The 21,196-nt window shown below is 43.4% G+C and overlaps 2 protein-coding genes across 3 annotated transcripts; both read left to right on the top strand.

Moving 5' to 3' along the window:
• Nucleotides 1–5,534: 5,534 nt before the first annotated feature.
• Nucleotides 5,535–14,953, top strand: EIF5A2 (eukaryotic translation initiation factor 5A2). Of its 2 annotated transcripts, none has more exons than XM_028731565.2 (5): nt 5,535–5,632; nt 8,087–8,276; nt 9,562–9,666; nt 10,820–10,951; nt 11,904–14,953. In XM_028731565.2, exons 2-5 carry the CDS (start codon nt 8,112–8,114, stop codon nt 11,961–11,963), a joined length of 462 nt encoding a protein of 153 aa, XP_028587398.1. In that variant the 5' UTR covers nt 5,535–5,632; nt 8,087–8,111; the 3' UTR covers nt 11,964–14,953. The 2 variants fall into 2 exon arrangements, with proteins under 2 accessions (XP_028587398.1, XP_028587397.1); XM_028731564.2 differs by lacking the exon at nt 5,535–5,632 and adding an exon at nt 5,987–6,112.
• A 1,032-nt stretch (nt 14,954–15,985) lies between these two features.
• On the top strand, nt 15,986–21,033 carry RPL22L1 (ribosomal protein L22 like 1). The gene is made up of 4 exons (XM_028731563.2): nt 15,986–16,137; nt 18,124–18,216; nt 19,295–19,416; nt 20,698–21,033. Exons 1-4 carry the CDS (start codon nt 16,129–16,131, stop codon nt 20,840–20,842), a joined length of 369 nt encoding a protein of 122 aa, XP_028587396.1. The 5' UTR covers nt 15,986–16,128; the 3' UTR covers nt 20,843–21,033.
• The last annotated feature ends 163 nt before the right edge of the window (nt 21,034–21,196 follow it).

The following is a 21,196-nucleotide window of genomic DNA, read 5'->3' on the forward strand; positions in this document are numbered from 1 at the left end:
TAGCAGGCTTCATAGCCCCACTGTGACACATTAGGAACAGAGGAAGCTGCCTTCTGCCTAGCCGGACCAGTTGCCCATCTCATTCAATGTTGTCTACACGTGTTACACACCACAACAATCTCCACAAGCAGTGTGAGGAGATTCAGGGGTTCCCGGCTTGTGTTTCTGTTTGAAGAAGAAGAAGAAGAGTTTGGATTTGATATCCTGCTTTATCACTACCCAAAAGAGTCTCAAAGCGGCTAACATTCTCCTTTCCCTTCCTCCCCCACAACAAACACTCTGTGAGGTGAGTGGGGCTGAGAGGCTTCAAAGAAGTGTGACTGGCCCAAGGTCACCCAGCAGCTGCATGTGGAGGAGCGGAGACGCGAACCCGGTTCCCCAGATTACGAATCTACCACTCTTAACCACTACACCACACTGGAAGATTGAGGCGCAGCGGAGGCTGGTGTCCTTAAGAAATATGGTTCATTAACACTTATTTACACCTGGAAGTGTGCAGTGGAGGGGGTGTAGAACATTATACCCCGGGGTGCCTCTCGTTACTCCTCTGATAGCTTCTGTAAGCTTGGGTCCAGTGCAGTCGGTCACGGCCCCCGGTATCTTAGCACAGCCTCCTCCAGCAGGATGGATGGCGGATAACAGATTGAGGTTGAATCCTGACAAGACAGAAGTACTGTTTTGGGGGGACAGGAAGCAGGCGGGTATGGAGGACTCCCTGGTCCTGAATGGGGTAACTGTGCCCCTGAAGAACCAGGTTCACAGCCTGGGAGTCATTTTGGACTCACAGCTGTCCATGGAGGCGCAGGTCAATTCTGTGTCCAGGGCAGCTGTTTATCAGCTCCATCTGGTACGCAGGCTGAGACTCTCCCTGCCCGCAGACTGTCTCGCCAGAGTGGTGCATGCTCCAGTTATCTCTCGCTTGGACTACTGCAATGCACTCTATGTGGGGCTACCTTTGAAGGTGACCTGGAAGTTACAACTAATCCAGAATGTGGCAGCTAGACTGGTGACTGGGAGCGGTCGCCAAGACCATATAACACTGGTCTTGAAAGACCTACATTGGCTCCCAGTATGTTTCTGAGCACAATTCAAAGTGTTGGTGCTGACCTTTAAAGCCCTAAATGGCCTTGGTCCAGTATACCTGAAGGAGCGTCTCCACCCCCATCGTTCTGCCCGGACACTGAGGTCCAGCGTGAGGGCCTTCTGGTGGTTCCCTCACTGTGAGAAGCCAAGTTACAGGGAACCAGGCAGAGGGCCTTCTCGGTAGTGGCACCCGCCTTGTGGAACACCCTTCCACCAGATGTCAGAGAGAAAAACAACTACCAGACTTTTAGAAGACATCTGAAGGCAGCCCTGTTTAGAGAAGCTTTTAATGTTTAATAGGTTATTGTATTTTAATATTCTGTTGGAAGCTGCCCAGAGTGACTGGGGAAACCCAGCCAGATGGGTGGGGCATAAATAATAAATTATAATTATTACTATTATTATTATTTTGGAGGAATGGGCTTTGTTCTCCTTCTTCTTCCCAGCTGCCTGAAAAACAACACCTTTTCCTGTCACCTTACACCCCTCCCTGACACATTGGCAACCTGTTTTGCACAGACTTGAGGACCTTCTCTGATGTGTAAATGCCCAGCCATTGTTTTATAATGTTTCAACCAGACCAGCCAGGCTGCTTTGCATAAGCCAGCCCAGGGATTCTCTGTCTGGCACCGTTCTGTAGCTTGCATTTCCCCTTCCTATCTCCAATATTAGCTAGATCCTGACATTCATTAATTTCTTGGGTTTAGGAGGGGTCCCCCCTGCCAACATTTAACAATGAGAAGCTGTCTTCTGCCTAGTCAGACCATTTGTCCATCTAGTTCAGTGTTGTCTACACTGACTGGTAGCAATCTCCCAGTGCTTCAGACAGTCTTTCCCATCTCTACCTGGAGATGGTGTCGATTGGACCTGGGACCTTCCACATACAAAGCAGATGCTGTACCACTAAGCTGTGGTCCTTCCTCAGATTAATACATGGGATTGCTCCTGGATTCAACATTGTCATGGAAGGCTCAGGCAGTCTCAGAGGCTAAGAGTGCCCCTTTTCCAGCTCTAGCTGGTTCACCAGCTATGGTCTCTTTCTGACAGAGACAACTTGGCTGCTGTGCTTCATATTTCCAACTTCCAGATTGGATTACTGCAATGTGCTCTTTGTGGGGCTGCCCTCGAAAATGACTTGGAAATGGCAGCAGCCAGAGTACTGGCTGGGGTTCCCTCCAGATCTCGTATAACCCATTTTAAAACAGCTGCACTGGTTGCTAATTAGTTTCTGGGTCTAATTTAAGGTACACACCTTAGTCTTTAAAGTCCTAAATAACCCACTGTCTCCTTCTTTATAGGCCCTCCCAGATATTAAGACTAGCGAAAGGGGCTACATAGAAAAAGCAAGTACTCAGTTCTCAAAATATTCAGATTCTGGAATAAAAAGTCATTTTTATGCAGCCTTGGTTAGATTTTGTTTTGCTTTTTCCCAGGGTGTTGAACTGCTGAACTAGTAGCAGAAAACCCAAGATTCCAACCATTAATTTCTGTATTTTGAAGTGGAACAGACATTTTTCATTTCACTGTCCCTTTGAGGCTTTTGTGAAGTTTGAATGGCTTGTTTTGTAATCTAATTAAGCATCTGCCCAAACTACTTGCTTACATCCAGCACTGCTGAACATTAGTTGGCTGAAATAAAAGGTTATTGCCTCAATTACTTTGCATTTTCAGTTCTAAACGACCTTCTCTGTTGTTTCAAAATCACCAGCACCATCTGCTGAAGGAAATCGTGAAATACACGCCCCCACAAGATTGTAATTCTGGCAACTGCAAACCAGTTCCTCTGAGGGGTTTAATTCACATCAGTTTCCAGCAGGTTTTGTGCAAACTATGAAGCTGGGAAACCATTTTTGTTTTGCTCTAATCACTAATGAATTTCCCTTTTGAAAAGAATTAAGGTTCTTTTTAGAGGACTCATAAATATGACATGCATGTAATAGGGAAAGCTCTCAGGTAACCTTCCTCAATGGAAAGCTTCAACACTTTTAGAAATACAGTACCCCTAGAGTTGTTAGGGTCCCAGCACAGCTGTGCAAATCCGCCTGCAGTCCTAAACAGATTGAGACTGCATATACAGTGGTACCTCGTGTTACATACGCTTCAGGTTACAGACTCCGCTAACCCAGAAATAGTACCTCGGGTTAAGAACTTTGCTTCAGGATGAGAACAGAAATTGTGCTCTGGCGGCGGAAGGCCCCATTAGCTAAAGTGGTGCTTCAGGTTAAGAACAGTTTCAGGTTAAGAACGGACCTCCGGAACGAATTAAGTACTTAACCCGAGGTACCACTGTACACCACACACTTACAAGCACATTTGAAGCAAAAAAAAATCCTGGAAACTGTATTTTACCTATAATAGAGCTATAGTTCTCAGCACTCTTGACAAATTGCACTTCCCAGGATTCTCGGGGGGGGGGGAATTCCTGCTTTTATATGGTGTGTATGGAGTCCTACAATCATAGGAAGAAACTTGGAAATGGACTACCTCATTTCAGGAACTGTAATGCAGGATGCAACTACAGCATCCTTCCTCAGCCTGGTGTTCTTCTGAAATGATGAAGCTGAGCTCCAAGACATCTTAGAGGTCACAAGGTTGGGGAAGAGTGCCTTAAGGAGTTGGAGTCCTCTGCACACATATCCTAGGACCTAGACTTATTTCAGGCTTAAAATGTGGCTTGGAAGTCAGGGCTGGGGAACCTGTGGCTCTCCAGATGTTTTGCACCACAGTTCCCACCAGCCCTAAACAGGATAGCCAATGGTCAAGAAAACTTATAGTTCAGCAACTATTCATTTGTCATGAACTTATAAACTGTACTGTCATAAAACTATAAGAAAGGATATATCAACAAGAATAAAATCAACAAAAGATCCATAAAAACATCAAATGCACAGTGAGTCAGACTCTTGCATTACCCAAGGGGCTCGCTGTGCACATTATCATCTTCTTCACCACTCATTGTCTGCCACCCCCCTGAGGAGAAAAGACAATCAACATTCCCAGTGGGCTTCACTGACCTAAATTCCCCCTTAAGTTTCAACTCAGTGGAGTCTGGTGCAGCCCAGCACTTGACTCACACCCCTTGGTTTTTTAAATGGAGACCTTCCTAATCTAACTGATTGCAGGAGTAATTGGGGGAGCCAACAAGGGGTATAAAACAGACTTCTGAGGGAGCCAGCTGTGCGAGGTAAACACTTAAGCAGACAGGTAAGCTAAGCACCTGTGCAAATTAAGTAAGCACTATATTTCTTTTTAGTATAGAGATAGAGAGATGTTAAGTTTTATCTGTTTAAAGCATGTTTAGCCTGCTCTTTAGTCGACTCACACTCCAAGCACAGCTTGCAAAAATAAATAGTAAGGGAGTCCCTGCCCTAAAGGTTTTATGAAAGGCATGACACACAAGGAAAATAGGGTATGGGGGAAAGGAGGAAGTTAGGCACCAGTTGTTATGATTAACTTGTGGGTGTGCTCTTTAACGCTTTTAGCCTAATTTTATAGAGTTAATTGAAAAAGAAGCCCCAGCGGACTTTCTGCCGACGGTTCACAACTAAGTTTGGTTAATCCCAGAATCAACCACCAAAGTCCTTGTCCTAGTGGAATCCGTTCAAGCAGAGGCGGCACTGCTATTCAAATAGTGCCTTGTGATCGATTATGCAATATTTTATTCAAGTTGGCACCCTACCTCTGCCCCAAGAGCTGCTGCGTGCGTTGCTAACTATGATTATTAAATTTCTATGCCGCTCTTCATCCGAGGATCACAGAGCAGTTTAGAATATAAAAACACAAAAATATATAACATAGTAACAAAATTACATAACATAGTGGGGTGTTTTTCTAACACTATTAAGACCCCTGAGCTAGATTAATGTCCCCAAACGTCATGGTTTGTGCCAACCTACTGACACTACACAAAGCTTCTTAACCACCCCCTAACCATTTTCGTATGAAAAAAAGATGGGGTGTTGCTGCTCTCCCAATCCACTAACTACCAGCCCGCTTCAACAATGCTGCGCGCGGCAAGAGCGCAGGCTTTCTGATCCAAGCCGCTTTCCGTACCCCTTCCGGGCAAAGCCGAGCACATGCTACGAAGCGCCCACACGTGTACGAAAACTCCTGGCTCAGCCGCCAGTTGGCGCAGGCAGATGACGATCACAGACGCCGTAAAAGTGTAGACGTCCAGGATTTGGAGGGAGGCGGAGGCGGCGCCGTCCTGGAGATAAAAGCCGTCACGTGGCGTAGAAACCGGCGCGTAGGTCCGGGCTCGCGCCTTGCGTGGGTGGGGCGATAAAGCGGCCAATGGCGAAGGAGGATAACCTGTACCCGATGTGGGCGGGGCTGAGGGGATTTTCTTCCTCCTTTAAATTTGGAACGTACGGCGCGCGCTCCCTTCACGCCTAGGGGGATTCCCCCCTCCCCTTCCCGCTCTCGCTCTCTCTCTCCGTCCCTCCCTCCCTCTTTTCTCCACCCACACGCCTCCCTGCCTCCCTTTACGGCTGCTCTGCGCGTGCGCGTTGCTGCGACGCTCTTCCAGTCTTTCCCTGCGCCGTGGGAGGTAAGTGCTGGCTCCTGACGCGGGTGCGTGCGGCGCCCCCTCCCCCCCCCCACCGCTTAGTCCCTCCGCTCAGCCGTTGTAGCCGTTGGCGGGCCGCTTGGAATCCTCTCAGGCCAACGGCGAACCGGGCCGGACTGGTCTGGTGCAGACCCGGGTCGGAGGCGGCCGGCGCCTTCCCCTCAGGCTTCTCCCCGGCGCCGCCTGCTCTTCCCACGAGGCGGCCATGCGGGGCGCCTCCCTTCGCGGGAGCTGGGGGGACTCGGGGCTGGGGAGATGGAGGAACCGGGGGGCGGAGCTTGAATTTCCCAGGCCAGCGGATCGTTTCCTCAGCTCTGTTTCTCTCATTACCCGCTCTGTGAGGAAAGCCATGTTTAAATTGGCCTGGTGTATGCCGCGGGGAAGCTGCGGTGCCCTCCGTAGAGTCGGATGGGGACCCCAAGGGTCATCCATCCCAACCCCTTTGCCGTGCAGGATAGCCAGGTAGATAGAGTTGGGCCTACACCACCTCGTATCACACACCCCTCCCCGACCAACCTGGTTAGGAGCTGTTCGGAGTCCAAAGAATATCGCGGGGCGGGGGGGGTCGCAGCTTCTCCACCCATGATGGCCTTTTCGCTTCTTGGTCACGAGTGTTTAGAATTACCCAAGAAGGAAAGGCAGCCATGTTGGTCCCCAAGAAAACGGCTAGAATTCATAGTCGTCGTCTTCTTTGGCGATCACTAGTAGTTGGGTAAGATGGTCTTCCATAAACACAGTTTTAACAGTGAGTCCGTAAGTGACTGTGGAGGCCAATTCTAGACCCATCTCCATTAGGACTAACCAAGATGAGAAAACGCCCTAATAAACATACTGCCCTATTGCGGATTTTGGAATGCGTTTTGGGGGTTTAACAGGTGGAGGAGCTCATTTGGCCATTGTTTTCCCACACTGGTTTCCCCTTTTGGTGGCTGGGTAGGTCAAAAACGTGGCCATGTGTGTGAGAGAGAATAAGAAAGTGCACACCTACTAAGCTTCCTTGTTCCTCTTAAGAATTGATGTGTAGGCTCTGTCCAAAGGTCGTCTAGTCAAATCTTCCCATACCTAGTACACCATCCCCCTCTGTTGAGCAATAGTGGGCACCCAGATACCTTTAAGATGCTCACAAACGCTTCCTGAGAGTAATCCCGTTTGTCATGCAGGGTAAAATAAGCTCTGTATCTGTTCAAATTCCATTCTCTTGTGAGAGTTTTAGTGATGCAGCAGCCCCATCTGCTTTTGTTTCAGCTGCTTAACGCCTATCTGCTGCATTCCCTACCAGTCATGGTACACCCTTACAGCTTTTAGACAGTGATGAAACAGGTTCCTGAGATCACTAAATGATAAGTAGACTTGCTTCGGCTGCCAGAATTGTGAACCACCACAAAATGCCTACTGTAAGCACCCTATATTAGTTATCCCTTTGCTCTTTCACATCACCTCTCCTCATGCATTTCATTTCTGGCTTGAGGGTAACTGCTGTGATTGTAATATCATGAAATGGCTGTAGTTGTTGCCAAAAAGGCACTTCTGAGAGATGGGATTCTTCATGCTGCTGCAACCATCCTGTAATAAGAAGCCCCATTCGCTGGTAATTGCTCAGTTGTATACCGCACCATACAATCAGACTGTGTGGAAAACATGTTACAGTTATAATTGTTGTGGTGTGTAAGGGTAAAGGGACCCCTGACCATTAGGTCCAGTTGTGGATGACTCGGGGGTTGCGGTGCTCATCTCGCTTTATTGGCCAAGGGAGCCGGCGTACAGCTTCCAGGTCATGTGGCCAGCATGTTTAAGCCGCTTCTGGTGAACCAGAGCAGCGCACGGCTCTCTGGTTTAACCCACAGAGCCTGTAGCTCTCACCAAATAGGAGCTGGCATTTGGCAGCAAAATACTGTTCATGTTTGAGTCAAGTGTGGGACAGTAGCACTTAATCTTCAATAATCCCCCAAAATTCTATTCCACAGCTTCAGAAACCAAATTTATAAATCTATTGTTCCAGTTTATAAATCTTGTAAAATTTGCATTTCTTATAAATCTTGTAATTGTAATTTTACATTCCTTGTTACCATTTTCTCCTGCAACTTTTCTCTTCCTACTCTCCCCATGCCCTGGCTGAGCCATAACATGGCAGTTGGGACCCCTGAGAGTAAAATATTGCCCTTCCCATCCCATATTGCAGTCGTGAGCTAGCATTTTTAGGGGACAGCTATTCCATTTCACAACGCTGTCGTACTTGCAGTGAAGGTGGAGATTGTTGATATGTTCAGTGCTGGACTGAGTATAGTACTTTATGTAACATGGTTCATTATATTCGAAGTATGGTATATAAGTGAGAGATTTGTGTTCATCTGCATATCTATAACTATATTAAAGATACAAATACTTTATTATGTAACTGATGCATGAAATAACTGGATTTATTTTTAAATTTTATAGTATTTGCCAGAACACACTACATACTATGGCTGATGAAGTTGATTTTACCACTGGAGATGCTGGTGCTTCTGCCACCTACCCTATGCAGTGTTCTGCACTCCGCAAAAATGGCTTTGTGGTGCTGAAGGGACGTCCCTGCAAGATTGTAGAAATGTCAACTTCGAAGACTGGCAAGCATGGTCATGCAAAGGTAATTGCTTGGTAGAGCTTTCTTGAGTTTTACTTCTGTTCTGGTATGCCAACATTGTTCTTCAATGAATATTAGTTTACTAATATTAAACATTAACATCAGATTTGCCAGGTGCGTGGCCCAGTCTTACTTAACTTGTCACTATCTCCTTGTAGTGCAAGTCTAGCTGGCTGTCATAGTATAAGGTTTCTGACATGGGTGGCATTCTCTGCTAGGGGAGAGCATGAAAAGTGAGTCCCTCAATATAGTGCACACTTGGTTAGTAAATTTTCAACCTCTCTAAATACCTTTGTCTGAATGATGTATCTGATTCCAAGTGGTACACTGGTTCAATTCAGATATTACATTCTTATTCTCCAAATCATGGTTTGGAGGATTACAAACATCCTGGAAGCTCATATGCTCCTCTCTAGTCTTGCATCACAAATGGAGGGAATCCGATGGTGAGGATGAGAAGGGAATCAGTACAGATCTGCAGCACAGCCTGGTGGTCCTGGGTTTGGAGCACGCCAGGATTAAGCTTGTGAATTTAAGTCAGAAAATTGAGGTAGCTTGAGTTACTGAAGCCTCTCTTTTGGAGCTTGTGTAATTTGTATCTAAGCACATGCTTACGTTCAGAACTGTCACCATACACAAATATGATCTTGATAGTTCTTCAGTAAGATACCTCTTTGGTAGAAGCATTCTTAAAGGTGATGGGCATGCATAGGTGACTTGAATTTCGGAATAAGCATAGAAGTTACATCCAAACATCAATTTAAATGCTAACTTTTGGTTACAGAAAACTGTATGTCTCAGAATTCTAAGCTATTTGTGGAGATGGGTAAATCATTTGTGACTTTTCTCTCCTGAAGTAAGATACTGTACTGTATGTTGTTGGACAGCAACTCCCATCATACCTGACCACTGGTCCTGCTAGCTAGGGACGATGGGAGTTGTAGTGTAGTTGTGTAGAGACAACTCTTCCCAAAGCTCAGTGCCTCCTTAACTGGTTTTGGGTTGGGTCATATGTTGCTGAGGGCTGCCAAAAACGGCTTTGAGGGTCGAATGCAGGATTCAGGCCATGTGTTTGACTGTCTTGTTCTAGTCAATGATAGACTGTAATTAGAGTATCATTATATGTGACTTCTCCTTACATAACTGTTCCAGCTTTAGTCTCTGGGTGGATGCAAATGAATTACTGTTCATTGCTTTCTCTTTCTCCCCCCCCCCCCCACCCCAAACTTTGTTCTTGGAACATACTGTTCTTGGTAGCCTAAATATATGTGCATGAACATTCTCCTAGGTCCACCTAGTTGGCATTGATGTGTTCACTGGCAAAAAATATGAAGATATTTGTCCTTCCACTCACAACATGGATGTTCCTAACATCAAGAGGAATGACTATCAAGTAAGTCTACATTTTAATCTATACAAATAGAAAGTCCCCTCTGGGCATAGCCTGATGTCCTATGAAAAAACTATGCTTCCTTAATTAAAATACCACACCTTAAATTACTTAGCCTTCCAAAGGACCCATCGAAACAAGCTGGGTTTTGTAATCTCGTACCTCTGACATCTCATTTCCAGTCAAATACTTAACCCTTGGTGCAGCCACCGGACAACATAAAATGCCATCATTAGAGGAAGTGGAGAGATTATTACAAATGCCATCTAATCATCATTATGAATTGATTTTGTAGGATGGGGGCCACCTTGAGCATGCTAATAGAAAAGATGCGATACACATACACTTAATAAAACAAGTGGCCCTAAATATTCCCCTCGTGTCCAGACTAAGATGAATTGTTTCTGTCAGACTAAAATTTTTGTGCAATTTTGTTGTGCAGTTCCTTGCTTTGATCTATATGTTTAAATACAGAGCATAGTGTATGTTAGTAGAACTATCTTCAGGTACTTTGCAGCATTATGAAATATCTCATGCTGGGTTAATATGGTAGCAATTTCTTCAATCGGCTTTGCTATAAAATATTCAGGAATATTTGAAGCAAATTACATTTGCAGAACATCTGCCAATAACAATATTTGGAACCACATATAAAATTAATTGGCAGTTTTAGATCATCTTACTATATTTTTCAGTTTCAAAGCTGCTTTTGCTAGAAAGTGCTACTGAATACAGCATTTTTAGCTTTATCCCTTTAGTGACTAAAGCTGTGATTCACACTGAATAGATCTTGAACTAAAAACTGTTGAAACTGGGTTCCATGTATTAGAAATGTGCAAGGTTGTTCTGTAGCAGTGGCTCTCAAACGGTGTGGTGTGCCACATTGATATAGTAGGAGACAATGGCAAGTGTGGCAGAAAGATTCCAGGACAGTCAATAAATATAATATGTGAATGATTCATTTTCTCATTCACATTGTTTTATACACTTTTATTCTGAAAGTGTGGTCCAGAGAAAAAAGTTTTGAAAACCACTGGTCTATAGCAATCAGAAGCAAAATGCTAAGTTCAGAAAGCAATGCCCATATGCCAATACCTTTGACTGAACTTCATTCAATTATGAATAAAAATGAAATGGAATTGTTAATTTCTTGCAGCTGATCTGTATACAGGATGGATATCTTTCTTTGCTGACAGAAAGTGGTGAAGTTCGTGAGGATCTGAAGGTGCCAGAAGGTGAACTAGGCAAAGAAATAGAGGGGAAGTATAATGCAGGCGAAGATTTCCAGGTAAAATCTGAGGTTTGAAAAAGTCTGGGGTTTTATTTTTCTTTTGACACCCAAGTTACCTTGAAAGTACTTTATTGCTGCTAACGGTTGATCTAAAATAACTTCCTGGGCCTTATTTTAATGGGGAGAAAAGAAAGGGGGATAAAGTGGAATTAGTTTTCTATTCTGAAATAATAAGTGGCTTATCTCTTGTAATTGCAGTTGGTTTTTTCTTCATTCATATTATTTATTATACTTTTTAATTGCTTACTAACTGAAGGTCTCCAAGCAACTTGCAACACATTTAAAATAGAAATACATTATACCTTCAGAGCAGAACGTATCAGCCATGGGAAGCTTTGGCATCACACTAGTAACAAAAAACAACATGTAAATCTAGTGGTTCCTAAGTAGCTAAGTACTGTAGACCGCCTGTTTCTCAAAAGCCAAGCCAAGGTCCCCCTACTTTTGAAATGTAATATTTGTTACGTCAATAGTGACACCATACCCCCCAAAATGTCCCAGCACAACTGTGATGTGTGTCTTCTAAACAAGAGTATAGCCCTAAAAAAATGAGATGTCCCGAGCAGTTGATGAGCCATGGACCCCCTGGATAGGTTATGCAGACCTCCAATTGGGAACCACTGTCTCATTTTGTAAAAAAACCTGGTGCCAAAATAATTACATGGAAATGATATCAGTGCCCTCCTAAACTAGATGATCAGGATAAGTTAAAGTTATATTCCTCAGCTTGTCTTTATTATAAATACTTCTCCTTCCTATTTTTCACCTGAACTCAAGCTACTATTATGTTAGATTGGCTTAATTATGTGCTTTGTGATTAGCTTTTTGCTGGGAGGTTGACTAAAATTGGAATCCTGGTGCTAGAACCCAACTATTGCCACCACAACACTTGTTGTAAATGTAATAGCTGTTTTGTGTATCCTAATAATGCTTTTTCTCTCTCCTTTAGGTATCAGTCATGTGTGCAATGAGTGAAGAATGTGCTGTAGCCATTAAACCTTGCAAATAGGACCATCTGGATTTGAGCAGCTGCTCATATCTCAGCAACTGCAGATTTCTTATTTTAGTTCTAATTATCACCAAAGCTATAACCTTCACTAGCAACCTCGTGTCTTTGTTTGAAAATAGTGCTGGCTAATGTTGCAAGCCATTTGGCAATATTAAAATTGCTGAAGTTCAAGTGCTTACAGGAATGGCAAGGCAGTCAAAACTGTCATTTTAGATCATGAGGTATTACTAGTATGCTTTGCTCGAATGAGACTGTATAGCAGTGCCAATACCAAGGTAGTACTAAGTTTGGGTTTAAGTATGAATAGTGTTTAAATACAACATTTTAAACAAATGCGAATAACCACTTTTATCTTAAAATATGGTGAAATGTGGCTTGCACTGAACTGTGAATAGTCATTGAGCTGGAGACAAGGGAACTCATGTGATCAAAATGCCAGTGCTGATGGCCATGTACAACAAACTTATATCTGTAGTCTTGCTGGCTGGCTCACTCTTAACATGTCACCATTTGCCTGTGATGCAAACATCCAGAATATTGGATGCTTTCATACTCTGGTTAATAGTGCACAAAAGCTTGGGGTGGGAGGGAGGGAGGGAGAGGAGATTCACTAGAGGCCTTTGATTTCAACATGGAGTTCAGCCACTCTTCTAGTTTAAAAGAAGGGAATGCCTCAAGTGTTTCAGTATTAGGCATATTTGTTTTTGATTTTAACTCTTTAGTTTTGTAGCACAAATAGACTTTTTGACTTTTTATTAATGGATCAAAAGTGCACATACTAGCTTGTATAAAGGCTTAATATGAGCCTGGTTTCACGCAACTGAAATTAGGTCATGGGTTGTACAGTCCCAAAAAGAACGATGACAGAGTGCTCTATCAAGTACAAGAACTTCAGTGCTGTGTTAAGGGGTCACACTGACTCATAATCTACTTGCACAAGACTTGATTACACTGAACAGGCAAATGCCTAATCGCTAATAGACAATTTGTCTACATGACCTTCAACTTTGTAAGATCATGCTTCTGCTTCATTAGCATTTTGCGGGACACCAACTTAAATTTGCCTTAAATATTGGTAGCAACTGACTAACTTGAACTAGTGACTGGGTTCTTAAAACGTGCTTAGTTCATTACTGGCAGCTTTTTGTGTGCATAGGAAACAGGATTTTGAGCTTCAGTTAGGAATATGGTTGCCCTTTAATCAGTGAAGTTAGTTAGACAACAGGTGTAAATGAACTGCATCAGGGTCTAGTGGTAGGCTCTATATTATAAGTATCTATGCAGAGAAGGGGCACAACGCAGATTGATTTGGCAATAAAAACTCGAACAAAGCACAGTCTTGATGTAGTAAGTAACTACATATTTCAAGATCTAGGGCTACTGGAAAGCTGAAGGATTTTAGCATATTTAGTCTAATCATGTGTTTCTAGATAGTTGATTCTCCAATAGTCATGGTTTGAATGAGAAGTCCCAGTTTGAAACATGGACTCAGCTAGTATCATTAGTCATGAATGTGAACAGTTTTGAGACGTAAACTGGTGTCATAGTATCTGAAGAGTCCTACTAACATCTTAACTGCTTGCATCATCTTAAGGACGTATGCAGCTAAAATGTGTAGAGGCAGGTGGCTTTTGGAAATGTGTTACTGAAGTGCCCTCTTATACTTCGGAAAACATACTGTCTTAATTTCAACTTGACTTTTAGCAATCTGGAACCACAGAATATCTAGACTAGATGGGGGGGGGGGGAATCTGCTAAGTAGATCTGTGTGGCACTCTTTTGCATACAGGTTTTGCAATGTCATTTCACCAGTAAAAACTACAGTATATACAATAAGACAATAGCAAAGCCATTTCATTAGTAGAGAGCAGTCTCTACAAACCCACCAGGTTTACAATAAACTAACTTTGCTAATAAAAGCTTAATACTGTATCTTTCAGGTTATTTAAGCTATTTCAGGGTAATCATGTTTCTCTAAATTCACTTTTAAATGGTTTTTACTTCATAGTTGGAACAAATTGTATTTTGTTGGAGCAGGTGGAAGCTCTTCTAACAAGCTGTAAGCCAAAATTAAGGCTGTTGATATGAGCAACTCAGTCCTGCTGCTGTTCTGTAATGGTGCAAGCTTTCTTGTTTGGGTCCATTGATGTTTTGTTCAGTGTGCTGTAGGTTCTCTTGCCTCAGATGTTAGGAACTTCTTTTTTAAAACCCAACTTTACCTCTTGATGTGTTGTTGTGTCTTTGTTCAACAAAACCACTGCTAGTTGAGCCATGACTTGAATATACTCTTCTCAGGGCTGCTCTTGTGAAGAATTGAAAGAGCTTAAGTTGATTATTTTAACAAAGCTGCTTGAAAGTCTTACAGGGTTTTGTATTCCATAAATTTATAGCATGCCTATGATGCAAGTAGAGTTCTAGTACATTGAACCTTAGTCTAACACAGTCAAACATTGTGACCAAGCTATTCTAGTGACTAGATGACATGTTTGACTGCAGTAAGCTTTAAGTATGGAAATGTTGGCTGTGTCTAGAAACTTTCATAGAACAAGCTGTGCTTAAACATTTTATCCTGTGTAAAGCATATGACTCTCATACATTATACTCACATTTCCACAGTACAACTCGGACAATGATCTCTGTGGCTTTTATTTACATTGTTTTATCTAGGTCTTGTAGTGAACGCTCATGATCAGTGACTGTTACATTAACATATAATTGTAAACGACGTGTGGGGAGAAGGGGTTTTTGTATTTGCCACATACGGTAGCTCAGACAAGTATGCAATATACCTACTGGCTAGCAAATGGATGCAGTGTTCATTGTACAGGAGTGACTTTTGACTTTAAAAGCAAAACTTGAAAGGTTTGTATTTTTTCTGCATTTCTGTAATAGCGTATTCATGTGTTAAGAGTTCTTGGCTTTTAACGACTGTTTTATTGAAAAGTTTGAATTATGATTTGGATCACAATGAGAATAAAGTTTGAACCTAAGTGCTACTCTTTTGACTTTTTTTCCCTACAACTGCTAATAAATGCCTTGTATATGCACTTCCACAGATTATGAATTCTATAAGGACGTGACCCTACTGTAGTTTCCTTATTAAGCATACATCATTGATCACAATCTCACTTGAAAAGGAAGGCTGCTGTAGATTGCCCAATAAAAACTGACCTGAGCAAATACATTTGCTTGAACAGCACGAAGGTGCCCAATATTTCTTCCATTGTAAAACAAGGTTTGGGGAGGACCTGACACCCAAAAGCTAAAACTGATTGTTAATATCTGCTGCATTGCAAAGAGGGGAAAGGTTTGGGGTTGGAAGGGGCTTCTTGAACCCCTGTAATGTAGTCCACTGTTACTTCAAAGGTGGGCCAAGAGATTTTTGGCCAGCTAGTATTTGGGGTCGTCATACATCCAGAACAGTTTCCCGGTGGAAATCAGTCAAATATCCAGGAGAATCCTAAGCAGGAAACCTTTTTAAAACAATCATTGTGTTAAATTTAATTTGGTTTTGATTTGTTAATTGGAAAATTTAAAAAATCCGGGTATTTATTGTTTGAAATATGGCAACCCTAAATAGTACTTGTCTAATTGGGAAGCGCTTTTCCAAGAATAGCTTGCCTGCATAAAAATGCAGTGTGTGTGTGTGTGTGTGTGTGGTGGAGCCTTGTGGCATTTCCACACTACGGGTTCCAAAAATCCTACAGCGATTGTAGGGAACCTTGGGAGGAGGTGTCGCTCGGAGGTAGAGCCTCGCTCGGCATTCAGAAGGACTCCAGTCCCAAGCCTCTCCACCCGGGGCTGCGTCAGCCCCCTGTCTATTGCCCTGGGGAGCTGTTTCCGGTCGGTTTTAACTCGCGCTCCTTGGATTTCTTATTTCTATTGATTAAACTTGAACCCCCCCCCCCCCCCATAAAGAAGCGCCGAGACACCAGGACCCACCGGCCGGACTCTGTATCACGCAGCTTCCGGTGTGCGCACGTTAGCGGAAACGAGCGGGCGCTTGGCACCCGGAAGTATTACCCCTCTTCCCTGATCCGAGCGTCAACTCTCTTCCTTTATCCCTCGAGCGTGGTCCACGCTGCGCGTCATTGCGTCACGGCGCGGATATCTATAAAAGCGCGGCCGCGATGTTTCCACCCTCTTTCTCCATTGCCTGGCCAAGATGGCGCCGGTGAGTTTCTGAGCCGGGCGGGCTGTGGCGGGAGACACGCGTGGGTTAAAGGAGGGCAGGAAGGCTTCCCTGCTCACTCTTCTCTCCCTCGCCTGCTCCTTTCCCACACGCTAGTAAACCTTGCAGGGCTGTTGGGAGGCTGCTGTGTAGCTGTGACCCTAAACCCCCCCTTACCTGGGAGAAAGCCCGTTGCATTCAGTAGGATTGCCTGTCGTGTTTGGTACCCTGAGTTCATGGGCGCCACACAGGTTTTGCTAGATCACGTACATAATGCGAAATAAGGTCTGGAGGACTCTTGTGAAGAACTCTCTTAGCTCATTGCCAATTTTCTAAAGTACCTCATTCACGTCGTCGTGCTTTTCGGGGATGGGTTTCGTAATGCTCTCACGCAAAGGGAGATGTTGCTAGATTGCAATTTGAGGTCATTCTTGATCATTGGGCCCCGCTATCTGGGAGTCCAGCAACATCTGAAGGTCACTCAAGTTTGCTGCTCCAGCAAAAATGCATAGGACATCCATAAAGGGACATGGGGAATCTTGAAAAGCCCGTGGATAAATAAATGTCAACTGGCAATAGTAAATGATGAGCGTCCCCAGTTCTGCATCTTGTGTATTACCACCGCTTAACTTTAGGTATACAGTGGTACCTCAGATTAAGAACTTTATTTGTTCTGGAGGTCCGTTCTTAACCTGAAACTGTTCTTAACCTGAAACACCACTTTAGCTAACGGGGCTTCCTGCTGCTGCTGCGCCGTCGCTGCACAATTTCTGTTCTCATCCTGAAGCAAAGTTCTTAACCTGAGGTACTATTTCAGGGTTAGCAGAGTCTATAACCTGAAGCGTCTGTAACCCGAGGTACCACTGTACATCTTAGCATTAGGTATACATTGGATGAAAGGGGAGGGAAGCCCAGTGCTATGATAGCCACAAATGAAGGAATGACACTTAATCCTGGTCTTCCATAGCACTTAAGCCCCCCCCCCCCTATTTCTATTTCTATAAACCCTTCATTGGAGGATCACAAAGTGGTTTACAATATAAAAATACATAGTAACAAAACCAATATGCCTCACCCCCCCCCATTTAAAAGACCATAGTGTTTAATTAGCAAAAAATCAAGGTGCTGTACATCGTTCTTCCTCTCATTGAATCCCCACAAGAACACTCAAAGGTAGGTTAGGCAAAGAGGTAGTTACTGGCCCCAGGTCACCTAGTTAGCTTCATGGCTGAGTGAGGGTTTGAACTTAATCTCCCATATCCTAGTCTAGCATTCTAATCTCCATACCACACTGGCTCCTAAGACCCTTGACTCCCCTGATTGGACAGATTCAATCAGGGCCAGTGTGGTGTAGTGGTTAAGAGCGGTAGTCACGTAATCTGGGGAACCAGGTTCGCGTCTCCGCTCCTCCACATGCAGCTGCTGGGTGACCTTGGGCCAGTCACACTTCTTTGAAGTCTCTCAGCCCCACTCACCTCACATAGTGTTTGTTGTGGGGGAGGAAGGGAAAGGAGAATGTTAGCCGCTTTGAGACTCCTTAAAGGGAGTGAAAGGCGGGATATCAAATCCAAACTCCTCTTCTTCTTCTGCCACCTCACAGGTCCTGGATATGGGCCCTTTGGATTCTAGTTGGTGCTAGTGGCAGAAACTGCTCTTGTTTGTTTGGCGCAAGGTCCTCCATTATTTTAGTTTAAAATAGAGTAAGAAAAAAAATTGTCCCTAGCCCTTTGAGAGGAAAACAAAGTTAGCTATTAAAGAACTGTTATTTCTTATGCTAGGTTTGCACTGTAGTGAGGGTAGGTGATGAAATTTTCATTACTAGTATATTTTCTGTGTTAAGTGAAAGTTACAGGATAAAGAATATTGGTTAAGTAGAGAAATATATTAAGGCATCTCTGATATATGAGGTATATATTTCCTCTTGACTATACTGATCAAATATAAGGATCATTTATACTAATTTCAGGGGCATGTTTGGTTTTCTTTTAGCAAAAGGACAAGAAACTGAAAAAATCAACTTGCAAGTATAGCCTTGACCTCACCCATCCTGTAGAAGATGGAATATTTGATTCAGGAAATTTTGTAAGTAGTTCTGCTGTTCACACTTCTTTGGTCATGTTTTAATGGCAACATACATTGAAACGTAAGGAAGGGAAAAATTCAAATGCTTGAGGTTTCTTTTAAAGGAAATTAAGTCTATGCGTGTTTATAATAAAATTCATGATAAATAGTTGCCCTTTAGTCAAATCAGCCTATGGGTAAGAACTTGACTCCTACAACTGTAAATCATTCCCAGCCAATTAATCACATCCTGTTTTAATTCTTGCTGCCTGCAATTACCTTTGCTTGTGCAGGGAGGTTTGGAGTTACAGACCTGGATGGGATAATTATTTAGCTTGGCTTAGTGACTATCTTAATCATAATCCAGATGGATTCCATACCAAATGACTATGTATCGTACCAATGTTTTGGCATCTTAAAATAAATATATATAGAGAGACAGATATTGTATGTTATGAATTACCGTATTTTTCGCCCCATAGGACGCACCTGCCCATAGGACGCACCTAGTTTTTTGGGGGGGAAATAAAGAAAAAAATATTTATTTCCCCCCCCCCCAGGTGCGGGGCTGGGGCGGGGGAAGCCTGAGCTTCCCCCAGCCCCCAGAACAGGCTGCTATCCGCTAGCCGTGGGAGAGCCGCGCGACTTCGCGCAGCTCTCCCACGGCTAGTGGAGCGCTGCGCGAAACCCGAAGCTTGGGGCGTGCTGAGCTCAGCGCGCCACAAGCTTCTGGGTGCCAGCAAGGTCTCCGCTAGCCGTGGGAGAGCTGCGTCTACCGGATAGCTTCCTGAAGCCTGGAGAGCAAGAGGGGTTGGTGCGCACCTCCAGGCTTCAGCGAAAGCCTGCATTCGCCCCATAGGACGCACACACATTTCCCCTTCATTTTTGGAGAGGAAAAAGTGCATCCTATAGGGTGAAAAATACAGTACATTAATAGGAATATTTCTGTTAATATTTCTATTCATTTTCATTGATTCTTGCATGATTTATTTGCATTTTGTGACTGTAATAATGGATTGTCTGGCTAGGGTCACTTCCCTAGTTCCACATCTAGGGCACCATTCCCTAGTGTTGCATTTTTTTGTTTTTCTTGAATTAGGAACAGTTCCTGAAGGAAAAAGTTAAGGTCAATGGAAAAACTGGAAACTTGGGAAATGTAGTTCATATTGAACGCTTTAAGAACAAAATCACAGTGACATCTGAAAGGCAGTTCTCAAAAAGGTGGGTGTTCTTTATTTTGTGTGGTGGGCTTTTCTTTCTGATTTTAGCTCCAAACCTCAGGACACGTAGCAAGAATGGTAAACCAATTTAAAATGTGGCTTTAGTTGAAATTCCCCAGTTAAGCTAACCTGAAGTAGTAGCATTTGAGGCTGTTTATTATCTCGTGTCTTTAGCATGTGTTTCTGCGCCAAACGCACACTTGACACCTGAAGACTATTCTCAGTTCTGTTCTGGAATATCAGCTTTTGAAAGAGAACTGGAAGGTGAAGTTGGGCTATTTAATTTGCCCCATCTTCCTGCAGTTGATTTCTTAACTAGTATGATATATTTGAAAGGAAGCTAATGGTATGATATATTTGAAAGGAAGCTTGATTTCCAAATATGTGTTCTTAGGTTGTTGTTTTTTTGTGGGAGAGCAGTGTAATATTTTGGCAATTCCTGGAGTGGCCTAGTTTTTGCCTACTCAATTGGTCACTCATAGGATCATATTAAACTGTCCCATACGAAGTCAGACCATCTACCTTTTTTCAAAGAGGGCCAGATTTGATGCTTGAGGGCCAACCAAAGTTGTTGAGCTTTTTGGGATTTAACCCCAAGCAATAAGCTGCCACAGGGGCCAAATTAGGCTCTCAAACAGACTTTGCCTGGTCTAGGCTGATGGCAGCAGCACTCCAGGGTTTCAGAGACGGAAGCTCTCCCAGCCCTATCTAGAGATGCTGAGGGTTGAACTTAAGACCTTCTGTATAGGGGGCAGATTCTCTGAGCTATGGTCCTCATCCTTTGGTGAATTAAGTTCATCATTTAAGATAGATTGCATTAATACGGAGATTCATTTCATCACATGTAATAGTATTTATATAGCACCTCAGAGTTTCAGATTTTTTCATATAATTCTCAGCCTTTCAACAATCTTGTAAGGTGGGTTTGCTTGACCTGGTTGTAAATGGGGCAGATAACAATAGTGGCTTGCCTAAGTCCATTCAGTGAGTTCATGACAAGCAACAAATTTCACCTGGGAACTTTCTGGTTCCGAGTTCAGTTTCCTATACGTGTCTATTCAGAAGTAATCCCCATTGGGCACCGTTAAAATTTCTCCCTTGTCTATAGAATTGCAGACTTAGGTGTTCTGCTAGACAGGCTACGTCTTAAGGGTCAGATGCTCAACAAATAATCATTGTTGCTTTTTGCAGTCATCGACTGCTGTCTTGTATCACGTCTTTGTAAACGCTTGTGATCAAATTACATCATACACTTAAAATCACTTGGCCTTTTGTGTTAAAGGTACCTTAAGTATCTCACAAAGAAGTATCTCAAGAAGAACAATCTCCGTGACTGGCTGCGCGTGGTTGCGTCTGACAAGGAGACCTACGAACTGCGTTATTTCCAGATTAGCCATGATGACGAAGGGTCTGAAGCCGAGGAGTAGAATAAGCTTTTATGTGGAGCATTGTCTTCCCTGGTGCACAGCGTGTACACATGAATCATCTATTTATGAGAATGAAATCATTTATTACCAAAGAAAAATTGTACACTGACTTTACTTATAGATTGCTGTGGGCACCTGGGATTTGTTGTGTTTCAAAAGTTTCATTAAAAGAGCCTCCTGATAAATTATAATCTGCAGTTCTCTTGTGGACATGAGGTTTTGCCTACGTTTCATTGAAATACATAACACAGTCACATATTTATGCTTAATGGCCACATCCCTGTAATCTCTGTGACTGACCAGTCCATTATACAGTGGTACCTCGGAAGAACTTAATTCATTCTGGAGGTCCGT

The sequence above is a fragment of the Podarcis muralis genome, chromosome 6 (assembly GCF_964188315.1).
Source record: "Podarcis muralis chromosome 6, rPodMur119.hap1.1, whole genome shotgun sequence".
In the NCBI taxonomy this organism is placed as follows: domain Eukaryota; kingdom Metazoa; phylum Chordata; class Lepidosauria; order Squamata; family Lacertidae; genus Podarcis; species Podarcis muralis.